Genomic DNA, 13992 nt, shown 5'->3' on the forward strand with positions numbered 1-13992 from the left:
AAAAAAAAAGAGTATGTAGTTGAATGTCTTCTTTTTTCCTTCTTTCTTTTCTTCCTTCCTTCTTTCTTTTTTCCTTGTTTATATTTTTTAAAGTTTCTACACTGAGCCTATATGACTTTTATCATTAAAAGTTACTTGAAAAAATCAAATGTGATCAAAATAACTGACAGTTTGTCAGTTATGAACTGACCACAAGTTCATATATGTCAACTCTGAGAAAAGTGCCAGGGTAGCCAGAATGAGCCAGGGGAACAACTGGGGTCCTCTCTGCTCCCACATTTTGATGGGGTGGGGCACATACAAAAAGCAGGAGGTATTAGAGGAGGAAAACCAAAAAGTGAAGGATTCAGAGAACAAAGCATTAAGAAAAGGGGAGAAGAAACCAGTGGATTTGGCCTGGAGGGAATGAAGGGTGACGTGATGGCTGATGTCTCCAAATACTTGAAAGCCTATGGTGTAAGACACAGGGAAAGAAAAATCGCATTCTGACGGCTGGCGAAGGCCCAGCTAGGGCCAATGGATGGATGTTAGAATGGGGCAGATTTGGATCCAGCAATAACAGAAAGAACTGACTACAGTGATGAACAAAAATGGAGTCGGCAGCCTCAGGAAGGCTGAGCTCAAGGTCACCAGAGATGTTCCAGCAGCAGTGGGCCAATGCTGCAAAGGCTTCTGCACCGGGTGTGGGGCAGGAGGAGCAGGCCTTTAGAACAGCTTCGGGAATCAGCCAGCTGGATGCAACCACTGGTTACCTGGGACTCCTGCTTGAGGTGAGCAGGAGGGAGCCCCCTCCCCGCAGTCCTGCCCACTCAGCCCCCTCTTGGAGCTTGGCTCTCACCGTGGGGATGAACTGAATTTCATAGGCATCCACATTGCCAGGAGCCCGGGTCCACTCTGTCCGAACCATCGTCTCCTCCAGGAGGTGCATCCTCAGGCCCTCAACGGCTGGCACCTCTGTCCAGGAGAACAGGATATGAGAAGATGCTTAGCCCGAGGCACCCCAACCTCCACCATCACAGGCCCCTCCTACTCAGGGCCCGCTCTGAGAGATCCACCCGAGCTCTGACTCCTCTCTGGGGGTGGGGCAAAGCCGGCAGCGGCCTGAACAGACCTTGGGTCTCCTTTACTGCCGCCCATCTCCAGGAACACAAAATCTCCCTAAAAGCAACTAAAGGGGCCCCCAGTCTGCTCATCAGAGATCTGAAGGCAGGTCCCGCCTGCAGGCGTGCCCCCACGGTTCTGCAGCCCCTGGTGGACAGTGGCTACCTGGCTCCTCTGACTGCCCCGCCCCCCACCCCAATATATGCCCCCCCCCTTCACTCTTCCTCCAGTTCTCTGGGCTCCTAGGCCTCAGACTCAGGCTTTCCCACTGGCTCCAGTTTTCCAGTCCCTTTTCCCACTGGGAAAGGCTGCCCACTCACCTTCCCCGCAGTCCTCCCCTGCATAGCCATCTTGGCAGACGCAGCTGCCCTCACGACACTCTCCCCGACCGCGGCAGTCCCCGGGGCACGTCTGGATGGCGCAGTCGGGGCCTCGGAAGCCCTCGACGCATACACACTGGCCTGCGCGGCACAGTTCCCGAAGCCCGCAGCCCCCGGGGCAGGCGCTGGCGGGAGGCCCTTCCTGCCCGCAGTCCTCGCCGCTATAGCCCGCGTGGCACACGCACACGCCCTGCACACAACGTCCACGGCCCCGGCAGTCCGCCGGGCAGGTTCGGGTGGCGCAGTAGGGGCCGGTGTAGCCAGAGTCGCACACGCAGCGCCCGTCCTCACAGCGGCCGCGCCGGTGACAGTTGGAGGGGCAGGTACGGAGGCTGCAGTCCTCGCCCGTGTAGCCCTCCCAACAGGCGCACACACCATCCTGGCACACGCCGCGCTGGCTGCAGTCGCGCGTGCACCGTCTCACGCCGCAGTCTTCACCCTCGTAGCCGTCGTCGCACACGCATCGCCCCTCCAGACACTGGCCGCGACCTTGGCAACCCCTGGGGCAGCTGCGCACGCCGCAGTCTTCGCCCTCGTAGCCCACGTCGCACAAGCACACGCCATCCTCGCAGCGGCCGCGACCACGGCAGTCCCCGGGACACCGTCGGCTCCCGCAGTCCTCGCCTGTGAAGCCCGGGTTACACACGCAGCGGCCGTCCACGCAGCGCCCGCGACAGTCGCCGGGGCAGGCGCGCGTGCCGCAGTCCCGGCCTGTGTACCCGGGCCAACACACGCAGCGGCCGCTCTCGCAACGACCCCGGCCGCGACAGTCCCCTGGACAGCTGCGCACGCTGCAGTCCTCGCCGCTGTAGCCCGCGTTGCACACGCACACGCCGTTCTCGCAGCGCCCGTGGCCCCGACAGTCGCGCGGGCAAGCGCGGGCCCCGCAGTCGGGCCCCGAGTACCCAGGCCAGCACACGCAGCGGCCGTCCTCGCAGCGGCCCCTTTGGTTGCAGTCGCCCGGGCAGCTGCGCACTCCGCAATCGTCCCCGCTGTAGCCTGGGTGGCAGATGCATTCGCCCTCCTCGCAGCGCCCTCGGCCCCGACAGTCGCGGGGGCAGGTCCGCGTGCTGCAGTCCTCGCCCGCGTACCCGGGCCAGCACACGCAGCGGCCGTCCACACAGCGCCCGCCCTCACCACAGTCCCACGGGCAGCTCCGAGAGCCGCAGTCCTCGCCAGCGTAGCCAGGGTCACAGACGCAGCGCCCGTCCTCGCAGCGCCCCTTCTGGCTGCAACCTCGGGGGCAGCTCCTCACCCCACAGTCCTCGCCAGTGTAGCCTGGGTTGCACACGCAGCGCCCGTTCTCGCAGCGTCCCCTCTGGCTGCAGCCCCGAGGGCAGGAGCGCAGGCTGCAGTCGGCCCCGGAGAAGCCCGCGCGGCACACGCACACGCCCTGCACGCAGCGCCCGCGGCCGTGGCAGTCCCCCGGGCAGGAGGGCCAGTTACAGCTGGGGCCGGTGTAGCCAGGGAAGCACACGCAGCGACCACGGACGCAGCGACCCTGATCATTGCAGTCATCTGGGCAGGACCGGGAAGCTGAGGGGGGAGAGGAGGGGGTCGCCGCGGCATCTGTGGGGTCTGAGCAGGTGGGCCCACCCCAGCCTGGCTCGCAGGAGCAGGCACAGCGGCTCAGGTCAAACACGCCATGGAGACTGCAGAGGCTCCGCACGTCCGTCTGGCCTGGAGTAAGAGCAAGAGGTGGGCCTCAGTCTCTCTGCGGGAGCGGCTGACCCTGTATCGTGCCCCTCTGAGTCAGCTTCTCCAGCAGAGCCAGCCTCATTTCCTAAGGCCATCTTAGTTTCCAGCTGCAACTTGTCGGCATATGTGGCCTCCCAGTGCCCTAACATACGCTGGGGAGGAGAGGGCTGACATCTAGTCACGTGGCTCCTCTCTCAGAGTTGTTCCCGGGCTGCACTCACCGCCCCCAAGGGGGAGGCAGGCATGCCTTTTTCTAACTCATACCGAGGTCCTTTATAGACTAGCGATGCCCACCCAACCCTAACCCACTTCTCCACCTTCCTCTTTTTCTGTGCCCCTTCCTGGGATCATCCGCTCACCTGTGCCAGCCTGGGCAGCAGCAGGACAACATCCCCCAGTGCACTGTTCCTTGAGCCCCTTCACCAGCTCCTCCAGGATCTCCAGCCGGACCCTCAGGGCCTGCACCTCTGAAGCAGGGACAGGGGGCTCAGTGCCTGGGGGACAGCCACAGCTACCTGAATTGGGCAGGTTAATGCGGTGGGTGAACACCACCTGCTTCTCCCCTCCTTCCATGGTGTGCTCGTAAAGCTGAGAAGAAGGGCCTCCCCCTCCTGGCTGTTCTGTGCGGCCTCCTGGCTGGGGAGGAGGCCGTGGGGCTGGGAGTGTCACATTGGACCGTGAAGAGAAAGGCCCTGCTCTGACTGTGCCCAGCAGCACCAGGAGGGCCAGGCTGGAGGTTAGGGAACCTTGGGCTGGCATCATTCAGGAGGCTGCAGGGAGAGAGGGCACATATGAGAGCAGCTTCACAGAGAAGGAGACAAGATGAATGCCCTCCTTCCCCAACACACACACCCATAGTCCCACCACCCACAACTAATCTACCCAACTCACATGTTGGAAAATCCACATTCAGCCCAACCCTAACGGATACCCTCCTTGGGCAGATCTGTCTCTACCTTGTTTTCTGATATCATTTGGTCACCCTGCTCCACCCCCTCCACCCACACTGGTCTGTTTTGCTTGTTCCACAGACACTACAAGATTACATTAGACAAAAGGGCCTTTGCACTATATGTCTCCTCTGTCTGGGACGTTCTTCACTGAGCTCTCGGAGGCTGTCTCCTTCTCGTTCAGATCTTAACTCACGTGTCATTGAGCCCCAGAGGTCTTCCTTGATTCCCAGTTGGAGCAGTCTTTCATCACTCCCCAGCACAGGGTCCTCTGCTTATGTTCTTAAGGTACCTACTGCTGCCTGAATCAACTGTTTGTGTGGCTACTTGTTTATCTTTCTCCCACTGCTAGGATGGGAACTCCATACGAACAGGGACCTCATCTGTCCTGGCACGCGGGGGCTATTCAACACATTTTTGTTGAATGGATCAGTGGATGAATATAAAAGACTAATCCTTCCACAAGCACCTGGGTCCCAGCTCCTATTGTCTTTCAGAAACCTTAAGGTGTAGATTATCCTCTGTCTTGTATTCAGCCCCTTACTCTCAACTAGATCCCTCCCATCAGCTTCCCATATGAGCTCAAAAAGCTCCTGTTTAAAACAAAAAACAAAAAACAAAAAAACCCCTCTTCCTCAGGACTTACATTACCGAGTATCAAATATCAAAACATTACAAAGGTGCAAGGATAGAGAGAACAGAATAGGGTCCAGAAACAGACCTACACATATGTGGTCACCTGATTAATGAAAAACGTACCACTGCAATTAAGAGGAGAATGAACTGTCTTTGTGATAAATGGTCCTGGGTCAAATGAAGATCCACATGGGAAAAAAAAGTCTATCTCTACCTTATGTCCACCTACAGAAATTAATTTAAAATGAATATATAGGGACTTCCCTGGTGGCACAGTGGTTAAGAATCTGCCTGCCAACGCAGGGAACACGAGTTTGAGCCCTGGTCCGGGAAGATCTCACGTGCCACGGAGCAACGAAGCCCGTGAGCCACAACTACTGAGCCCACACGCCACAACTACTGAAGCCTGTGCACCTAGAGCCCATGCTCCGCAACAAAGAGAAGCCAACGCAATGAGAAGCCCGCGCACCGCAACGAAGGGTAGCCCCCGCTCACCGCAACTAGAGAAAGCCCACGCGCAGCAGCGAAGACCCAACGCAGCCAAAGTGAAAAAAAAAAAAAAAGGATTTCTTAAAACCTAACCACAAAACTTAACCATAGAGGTCATCAAAAGACACCATTAAGAGAATAAGAAGGCAAGCTACAGAGTGGGAGAAAATAGGTGAGATATGTCAGAATATGAATATATATGTATATAAATTATATATGAAGGGGAGAGTAGGACACAGTTATTGAGAGTGAGAGAGAGGATTAAAATCTAAACTAAAGAATTCCTTCAAAACAAAGACAACAAACAAAAGGCAGGCCACCCAGTTTTTTGTTTTTTTTGCAGTACGCGGCCTCTCGCTGTTGTGGCCTCTCCCGTTGCGGAGCACAGGCTCCGGACGCGCAGGCTCAGCGGCCATGGCTCACAGGCCCAGCCGCTCTGTGGCATGTGGGATCTTCCTGGACCGGAGCACGAACCCGTGTCCCCTGCATTGGCAGGCGGACTCTCAACCACCGCGCCACCAGGGAAGCCCAACCCGTTTTTTAAAGTGGCAAAAGAAACAGGCTCTCCAGTAAGGAATATAGCCAAAGGGCCAATTAATATATAAACAATAAACATATGTATGTGTAGAACAAAACCAGTAATCAAGGAAAGGCAAATGAAAACGGCAACAGGATGCCATTAAATATCCACCAGCACGGCTAAAATTAAAGGGACTGTTGTTGCTCGATATTGGCAAGAATGTGAGGCTACTGGAACTCTCATTTATTGCAAGCAGGAGCAGATATTAGTGCAACCGGACTTCCCCGGTGGCACGGTGGTTAAGAATCTGCCTGCCAATTCAGGGGACATGGGTTCAAGTCCTGATCTGGGAAGATCCCACATGCCGCGGAGCAATTGCGCCTGTGCGTCACAACCACTGAGCCTGTGCTCTAGAGCCCGTGAGCCACAACTACGGAGCCCATGCACCACAACTACTGAAGCCCACACACCTAGAGCCCATGCTCTGCAACAAGAGAAGCCACCACAATGAGAAGTCTGTGCCCCACAACGAAGAGTAGCCCCCACTCGCCACAACTAGAGAAAGCCTGCGCACAGCAATGAAGACCCAACGCAGCCAAAAATAAATAAATAAATATTATTTAAAAAAAAAAAGAAAGAAAGAAATGAGTGCAACCACTTTGGAAAACCAGTAAGCAGTTTCTACTGAGGCATACAGCCTATAACTTAGCAATTCCACTTCTTGGTAAATATCCAACAGAAACGACTGCGTACATCCTCCAAAAGACATGTACAAGAATGTTCATGGGATTTTTTTCATATTAGCCCAAACTGGAAGCACCTCAAGTGTCCATTAACAGTAGAATGGATAAATAAATTGGGGCATAGTCATAAAATGGAATACTATACAAAAACACCCTCTTGGGACTTCCCTGGTGGTACAGTGGTTAGGACTCAGCGCTTTCACTGCTGGGCCCCAGGTTCAGTCCCTGGTCGAGGAAGATCTGCAAGGCGCACGGTGAGGCCAAAACCAAAACAAAACAAATAAACAAACAAACAAAATGAAAAAACACCCTCTTGTTACATGCAACAACATGGACAAATTTCGCACACATAACACTAAGCAAAAGAAACCATACACAAAAAAAGAACGTTGTGAATGAGGCTATTTATATGAGGTTCAAAAACAGGCAGAGCTAATACAAGATAGGATAGAATTACTAGAAATATTTTGTACCTGGAACTGGGTGGTGGTTAAACATATGTATACATAATCAAAATTAATTGAGCTATACACTTAAGATATGTGCATTTCACTATATGCACAAAAATATACTTAATACACAAAATATACAAAAATATACTTAAAATTTTTTTTCCCCAATCTCACACTCCCTCCAACCACCACATATTTTTCTTCTCCACTTCATGGCCATAGTTGTCAAAAGATTTATCTATACTCACTATTTCTATTTCCCTATATCCCATGCATGCCTCAATCTGTTCCCACCTGACTTCCCGATCTCCTTTCAACCCAAAGGTTACCAAATAGCCCTCCCAAAGGTCTCCCAATGATCTCAGTGTCACAAAATCTAAAAGACGTTTGTCTTCACCTTACTTGATCTCTCTCAAAATCACTGGATACTGTTGACCACATCCTCCATTTTAGAGCATTCTGTATCTGTGCTGTCAATAAGGTAGACAGGAGAGATCACTGACTCTCGAACACTTGAAATGTGGCTAGAGTGACTGAATTTTCTTTAGTATTTTTAACAGCTCCCCAGGTGACTGCAATGTGCAGCCAGAGTTGAGACCTACTGCAGTAGTCGTCCACCCAGGTACCTTCATCCAGACCCATGACTTTAATTTCCAAACTATACCCCAACATATAAACTCTCTCCTCTTAACTCCAAGCAATATATCCAACCTCCTATTTGGCCTCTCCTCTTGGGCACCTCAAATTCAACATGTCTAAAACTGAACTCAACGTTCATCCTTCCCGTACTGCGTCCCCTCTCAGTGCTCTCTACTGCGGCTCACGGCCCCAGCCTCGGTCATCCAGCCTCACGGGCCAGGAACCCAACAGCCTGTTCAACACCACTGTGTTTCATCATATTTACCCATATTTTACTGTAAACATCCTTTAATCTGCTTATATCTCTCCCTCTAAGCATCATTATAGTCCAAGCTACTATCTACCTTTTGCTTGACAACTGCTGGTCGCTCTGCTTCCATTCTTGCCCCCTTATAATCTTGCGAAGGCAACTAGAATGTCCCTCTCCCCCTAAAACTCTTCGGTGTCGCCCTTCCGAATGCTCTTCAAACACTGACAGACAGCCCTGCATCATTTGGCCTCAGCTGACCTCTCCCACCTCATCCCCCATAAGACTTCCCTCCCTCTCTCCACTCCAGTCTCACTGGCCTTAAGTCCCCCACACTCTTCCCAGCCCCAGACCTTTGTATCTATGGTTTCCTCTATGTGGAATGCTCTTCCCTTTTTTCTTGGCTTCCTCGTCCTTCAGGTGTCAACCCCACATCACTTCCTCAGGAAACCTTTCCTGCCCAGGTCAGGTTCCCCCTATCACGTGACATCACAGCATTGTGTAACTCCCATTTGTAGTATTTATGACAATTTATAATCATATATTTATTTGCGGGATTATTTTATTACTTCCTTGCCCACACTCAATCTTGCCTGCTAGACTGTAAGGTCCATGGGGGCAGGCATAGCACCCGCTTCTTTTCTTGGCTGCTATATCCTTGCATCTGGCACATAGTAAGTGCTCGATAAATACTTATTGACTATATAAATATTTAGTCAATTTACATAGCTCAACTTAAGCCCAGGACTAGCATCAGGGCTGGAACCAAGGACAGGACCAAGGTCAGGGCTAGGACCACGGACAGTGTCTGGGGCTGTAAGTTGGTTAGAAAGAGCAGCTGGGGCAGATGTTGACCAGGGAGCAGGCCAGGTGTGGATCCTGGCAGGGCTGCATGGTACAGGCACTTTGGAAAACCATTTGGCACAATCTACCAACTCTACTAGAGCTATATGCCAACCCTATGACCTGGCACTTCCACTCCGAGGAATATACCCACCACAGCAGTACTACTCATAATAGCCTCAAACTGGGAACTACCCAAATGTCTCACATCGGTAGAATGGATTAAATAAAGTGTGGTTTGTTCACACAGTGGAATAAAATAAAGCAACGAGAACAAACTACCACTATATGCAATAGCGTGGATGGGTCTCACTAACACGGGGTGGAGCAGAGAAGTCGGACACAAAAGAGGATGTGCTGAAACATTCTATTTATGTGAGGTTTGAGTCTAGACAACGTTAATCGTCAACTGGTAGTGTTACAAGTCAGAAGTGTGGCACTCTCGGGGGAGTAGTGACCAGAGGGGCATGGTGGGGAAATTCTGCGGTGCTAAGAACATCCTGTTTCTTGATCTCAGTGCTGGTTACCAAGTTGTGTTTGTTTGTGGAATCCACTGAGGCAAGAATTGGGGGGCACAGGGAGACAAGGGTTAGAGAGGAAAGGTAGTGGGGCGCTCGGGGTGAAGGAGAGGGGGCTATAGTAACAGAGGAGGGTGCTGGGGGCAGGTTCAGGAGAAGGGTTAAGGAGAGGTGTTAGCAGGTGCCCAGTTCTTCCAGACCAGAGAGGCTGGAGTGGGAAGGAGGGCAGGGTGAGTGGTGGGAATGCTGACTGGGGAGGAGGGAAGGGACTGTGACCCGCACCTCCTTGCAACACGCACACGTTTCCTGGCTTCCTACACTTAAAATTCTCCTCTGAGTCTGAGAGAAAGAAGTTTCCGGGGCTACCAGCCATCATACCCCGTCACCACCCCACGAGAGATGGAAGGGAGCTGGACTAAGGGACAGAGCGTTTCCACACTGAGAGGCACCCTGCCCGACAAAGCCTGGGCAGAGAGACCTGGCAGGCAGAGAGTTGCCCTTCCCTCGGCCCCTCAGCCCTTCTCTCAGCTTGGAGTGTAGCCTTGGGCATGAGGTGGGCTCTGACCTACCTTCAAATCCTGTTGCCCTGTGTCTAAGGCCGTGCACATCACTGGGTGCGTGCACACACAAATACACGTACACAGACAAATGTACTCATGTGCGCTCCTCCACAAATACAAATATGAACACACTTCTTGTATACGTATACTCATATTTATCCAAAGAAGCTTGCATCTTTGCAGGCACACACATTTGAGCATGTGCACGGGCACACACACATAATCTTCTCTTCACATTTCCTCCACACCTAGTCATTGGGTGATGCCTAAAAAAAGCTGATTTCTCACTGGCTCAGAGGGCAGCTATGTGAGTCAAAGAACTTAGTTGGAGTGAGGGGAACCACACAGGAGGCCCTTCTCCAGTGGGGAGCAGAGGATACAGGGTGCCCCACACCCCTGGAGGCCTTTGGGAGCTGTCCAGTCTCCCTACCCTGACAATCAAATCCTGCATCTCTCCCCACGTGGTGGGGGGAAGGGGCAGGGTCTCTGCAGCAGGAAGGAAAGCAGCAGGAAAGCAGTGAAGCTGGTCTGAGAGGAGAGGAGTTGCCCCCACAGGCCACACCCCCAGAGCCTCCTTCCCAGTACCCCTCTCTGGCCGGGTCTCCACCACCCCCCAGCTCCCCATTCCCAAGTCTTGGAAGAATCCCGCTCCTCTCTCAGCACTAGGAAAGCAGAAAAGTTGGGTGTCCCTTGTGTTTCCCCCTCATCACCCTCCCCTACCGCTGCATCTGGGGTGCTTCATCTTCTCGGCATCCTCCCCAGCGTTGGAGGGCTGGCAGGGACGGGGGGCATCTTCCCAAAAGCTATGACTCAGCATGCAGGCTATTCATGTCGTGGCCAACTTTGACACTTCGCTCATCAGGGACTGTAGGTCCCAAGAAGTGGGGAGAGGGGCTGGCTTCCGTGAGGGATGTTCCAAAAGTGGAGGATTTTGGCCCCATCGCCATGCTTTTCTCTGCTCCTCATGGCACAAGAGGAGTGAAGGTAGAAGGATTCCAGGACTGTGAGATGAAGGAGGGAGATGAGGGCGGGCTCCAGATACTGGGTTGGAACCAGGTGACCAGGAGATACAGGGAGAGGGGGGAGTTGGAGGATCCAGATGCCCCTTACTCTGGGGAGCTAATGGGCCAGAGAAATGGGAAAATTAAAAGAAAGGACTTCCGGACCCCCAGGGGGAAAGAGTTTTGGGGGCAGTGAGAGATAGAAGGTGGGTTCTGGTCCTGCACCGAGAGACCAGGACTGAAGGGAAAGGAAGGTTGAGGAATTGAGGTGCTGGGTCCCCAGGGCTTTGGAGGCAGGGCCAGGGAAAGAGGGGAGGGGCCGAGGGTCTGGGAAGTGGGCGGGGATTGGAAGCCGACAGACAGCAGCTGCGGTGTTTCCATGTTTCCGAGTTGCTTCCCAGTAGTTCCTCTCAGTTCCATTTCCAGTTGTTTCCAAGCCATTAAATTCTTTCCAGGCGAGATAAGGGTCCCGCCTGTCCCACCCAGGGTGTGTCACGTGTAGGGGGGAGGTTCAGACGAACAGAAGCAGGAGAGCCTGGAAGGGGGATGGAGCGAAGACGGAGCCCCTGTGCCCCTGGAGGCATCTCTCAGTCATCACAGCCCCGCTGAACCGTGAGTCATGGGTGCAAAGCTCTCTGCCAAGAACAAGTTTTAGGATTCTCTCTGCAGACTCCGTGCCCTTCCCAGACCTGAGAGTCCTGACTCTGCTTCATTTCAGCACTTCCTAAAGGCTCCAGACCCCCAGAACTCCCTCCCGGGCCTTGCAATCCACGTGCTGCCACCTGGGGAGTCCCCATCTGGGTGCTCAAAGAAGCTCCCTAGGGCACCTTCCTGGAGCTCTGGCTCAGCGGCTCCAGCCAGAGCGCTTGGGGTTCCACCAGCACTTTCCTCCTGAGGTTCAGCTGGCCACCAGCTCCGCGAGGGCCCTGGCTTCTCCAGCCCCAGCAACTCCAGGGCCCAGAGCCCCGGCTCACCGATAACCACCTCCACCTTGGTGCCATGCCTAGTCCTGTCCAAACCCCAGCATCCGCCCCGCCCCCACCCCTCACCAACACCCACACTGACTTGTCCTCCCAGACACACCCTCCACAGGGAGTCCAGTCTCCAGCGCATGGTCCTATTCCTTCTGCCCCGATGGAAAGTCCCCGCTCTGGGAGGCTCTCCTGGGAGGCTTTCCTGCCAGCCTTCACCTGGGGTGTGGGGACAGAAGTCCCCGCCTCTCCCGGCTCCTCCTTCCTTCTCCCAGAGTGCCGTTCCTTACCTGAGTAACAAGTGGCTGCGGTGTCTGCACCTGCTCTGTCCCCGACCTTGGGAAGGGGGTTCTCGGGGCAGGGTGGGTGGGCGCCCCTTGGCAGCCCTGGGCTCCTGGATGTCCCTTTGCTTGTTTCCTGCAGCAGGGGCTCACCGAGCCGCCACCCGACCGTCGATCTGGGCTGCGACAGTGAGAAGGAGGGAGGCTGCAGCGAGCAGGGGGAGGAGAAGGGGAGGACCAGCATGAGGTCAGGGAGGGGAGCGGAGATAGGGCAGGTCCTCCCGCCCTCCCGCCCCTGCCAGGCCCTCCCAACGTCATCACATGCCACCCCTCCTCTCCCCCCGCCGTCATCGCGACCCCCCCGACCCCCCCCATCTGGGATCACTGGTCCCACAATATCCTCATCTCACCCCCTCCAGCCCTCGTCCAACCTCCCACATCCTTTCCTTATCCCATTTTTACCCTTCCTCCTCACCCTAATTTCTGTCCAACTTGACAGCTCCATCCTCATGCCACTTCTCCTTTTCCTCCACCATTTCTCCACCTGTTGCCCCTGTTCTCTGTTTTCTCCTCTCTAGCAACACCCTTTCCCATGTCCAGGCCCTCTCCCTCCTCCCTCCCCTGCACCTCCCCACCTCTTCCCAGCTGCCACAGTGCTCCAGCTTGGATCTTGCCCCATCTGTCTGTTGCCCAGCACCCACTCCTTCATCCCCCAACTAATTATCTCCCGGCAGGGCAGGGAGCATAGGGGATGGGTGGCAGGAGGAAACCTCCCTCCCAAGCCTACATCCCTCTGCAACAGGGGCCTTCCCTTGTCCCCACCTCTGCCTCTGCCCGGCCCCATTGCTGCCACCTGCACTCTCCCCTTTTCTTGCCTTGTCCCCGTGCTGCCTCTCCCCATCTGTACTGTTCAATCTCTGGTTCTCAGCTCGGGATAAAGGACCCCTTTTCATTCTCTCACCTCAGCAAATTCCTAGAGAAATGACGGATGAGGCTTGGGCACTGGCTGGACAAGGGCTTGGCTGAAGACCAGGACATAGGAGACTTGGGAAAGAAGGTGGGGTTCAAGGGAGACAGGGAAGGGAAGCCCTAAAGTTAGGAGGTTTAGGGATGGAGAAAGAGCGAAAGGCAGGTGCAGATATGGGGGTGGGGGCACAAATGGTGAGGTGACGTTCTGGAAAGTGGAAGAAGGCTAATGTCTGGGTGCTGCAGGGGAGCAGGGGTAGGGAGAGAGGCATGGGCTGGAGGAAGAGGTCACTTTGATATCGGGCAGAGACAGGAAGACTGACCAGAGGGCAGGGTGGCAGACACACCCACATCAGGCTGCTGGGCTGCTTCTCTGGTCTCATTTCCCCATGTGCTTTGCCACTCTGACAAGGGGCTGAAAAGGAGACTTTGGCCAGATGAGAAATAGCCAGGCTGAGGGAGACCCCATCCCAGGCTTCACACGGAGGATAAAGTTCTTGCCACCCAGCTACAATCCTCACCATTGAGGAGCAGCTTGGTCAAGTCACAGGTCATGGGTGAAAGGGACGGGCAGGAGGCTGTGTGTGCCCGATTCTGCCGCTTGTGTTGGGGCACAGGTGTCCGTACCCTGGTCAGGTCCCCAGGGTCGTGGGTGTGGTGATCCTGGGTCAGGGCGCGCTGGCCCAGCACCTGGCTGTGCCCTATGCCCCGTGAACTCCCAGTGGCTGAGGGCGAAGGCTTGCATGTTCCCTCGCGTGGGTGTCCCTGTGTGTCCGTGTGTCTGGGTGTGTGTGTGGCTGTTTTTTTTTTTACTGGCTTTGATGGGGAGGATGAAATCAGCTTCTTGGATAGAGCTGGGCTCAGCTTCCTTCCTCTGCCTTGGCCCGAAGCCCCCAGAGCCTGGAATAGGTAACAGCTTCCCTCAGATCTCCAGGCAGGGGTTGGGGGAAAGGAGATGAAAGGACGAAGGAGGGTCTGAAACAGCATTATGTGGAGA

The 13992-nt window shown here is 54.6% G+C and overlaps 1 protein-coding gene across 3 annotated transcripts in view; it reads right to left on the minus strand.

Moving 5' to 3' along the window:
- Window positions 1–12278, minus strand: part of TNXB (tenascin XB) — a 51351-nt gene extending 39073 nt beyond the window's left edge. The window contains exons 1-4 of one of the 3 annotated variants that reach the window (XM_029241906.1): window positions 12039–12278; window positions 3539–3949; window positions 1422–3161; window positions 839–954 (exon numbers count right to left, since the gene is read on the minus strand). In XM_029241906.1, coding sequence (XP_029097739.1) covers window positions 839–954; window positions 1422–3161; window positions 3539–3941 — 2259 coding nt within the window. In that variant the 5' untranslated portion in view covers window positions 3942–3949; window positions 12039–12278. Of the gene's footprint in view, window positions 1–838; window positions 955–1421; window positions 3162–3538; window positions 5013–12038 lie in introns of those variants that run through there. The other 2 variants (XM_029241909.1, XM_029241907.1) reach the window with 2 other exon arrangements.
- Window positions 12279–13992: the final 1714 nt, after the last annotated feature.

Source organism: Monodon monoceros, unplaced genomic scaffold (genome assembly GCF_005190385.1).
Source record: "Monodon monoceros isolate NGI ecotype Baffin Bay Population unplaced genomic scaffold, NGI_Narwhal_1 Super_Scaffold_3, whole genome shotgun sequence".
NCBI lineage: Eukaryota > Metazoa > Chordata > Mammalia > Artiodactyla > Monodontidae > Monodon > Monodon monoceros.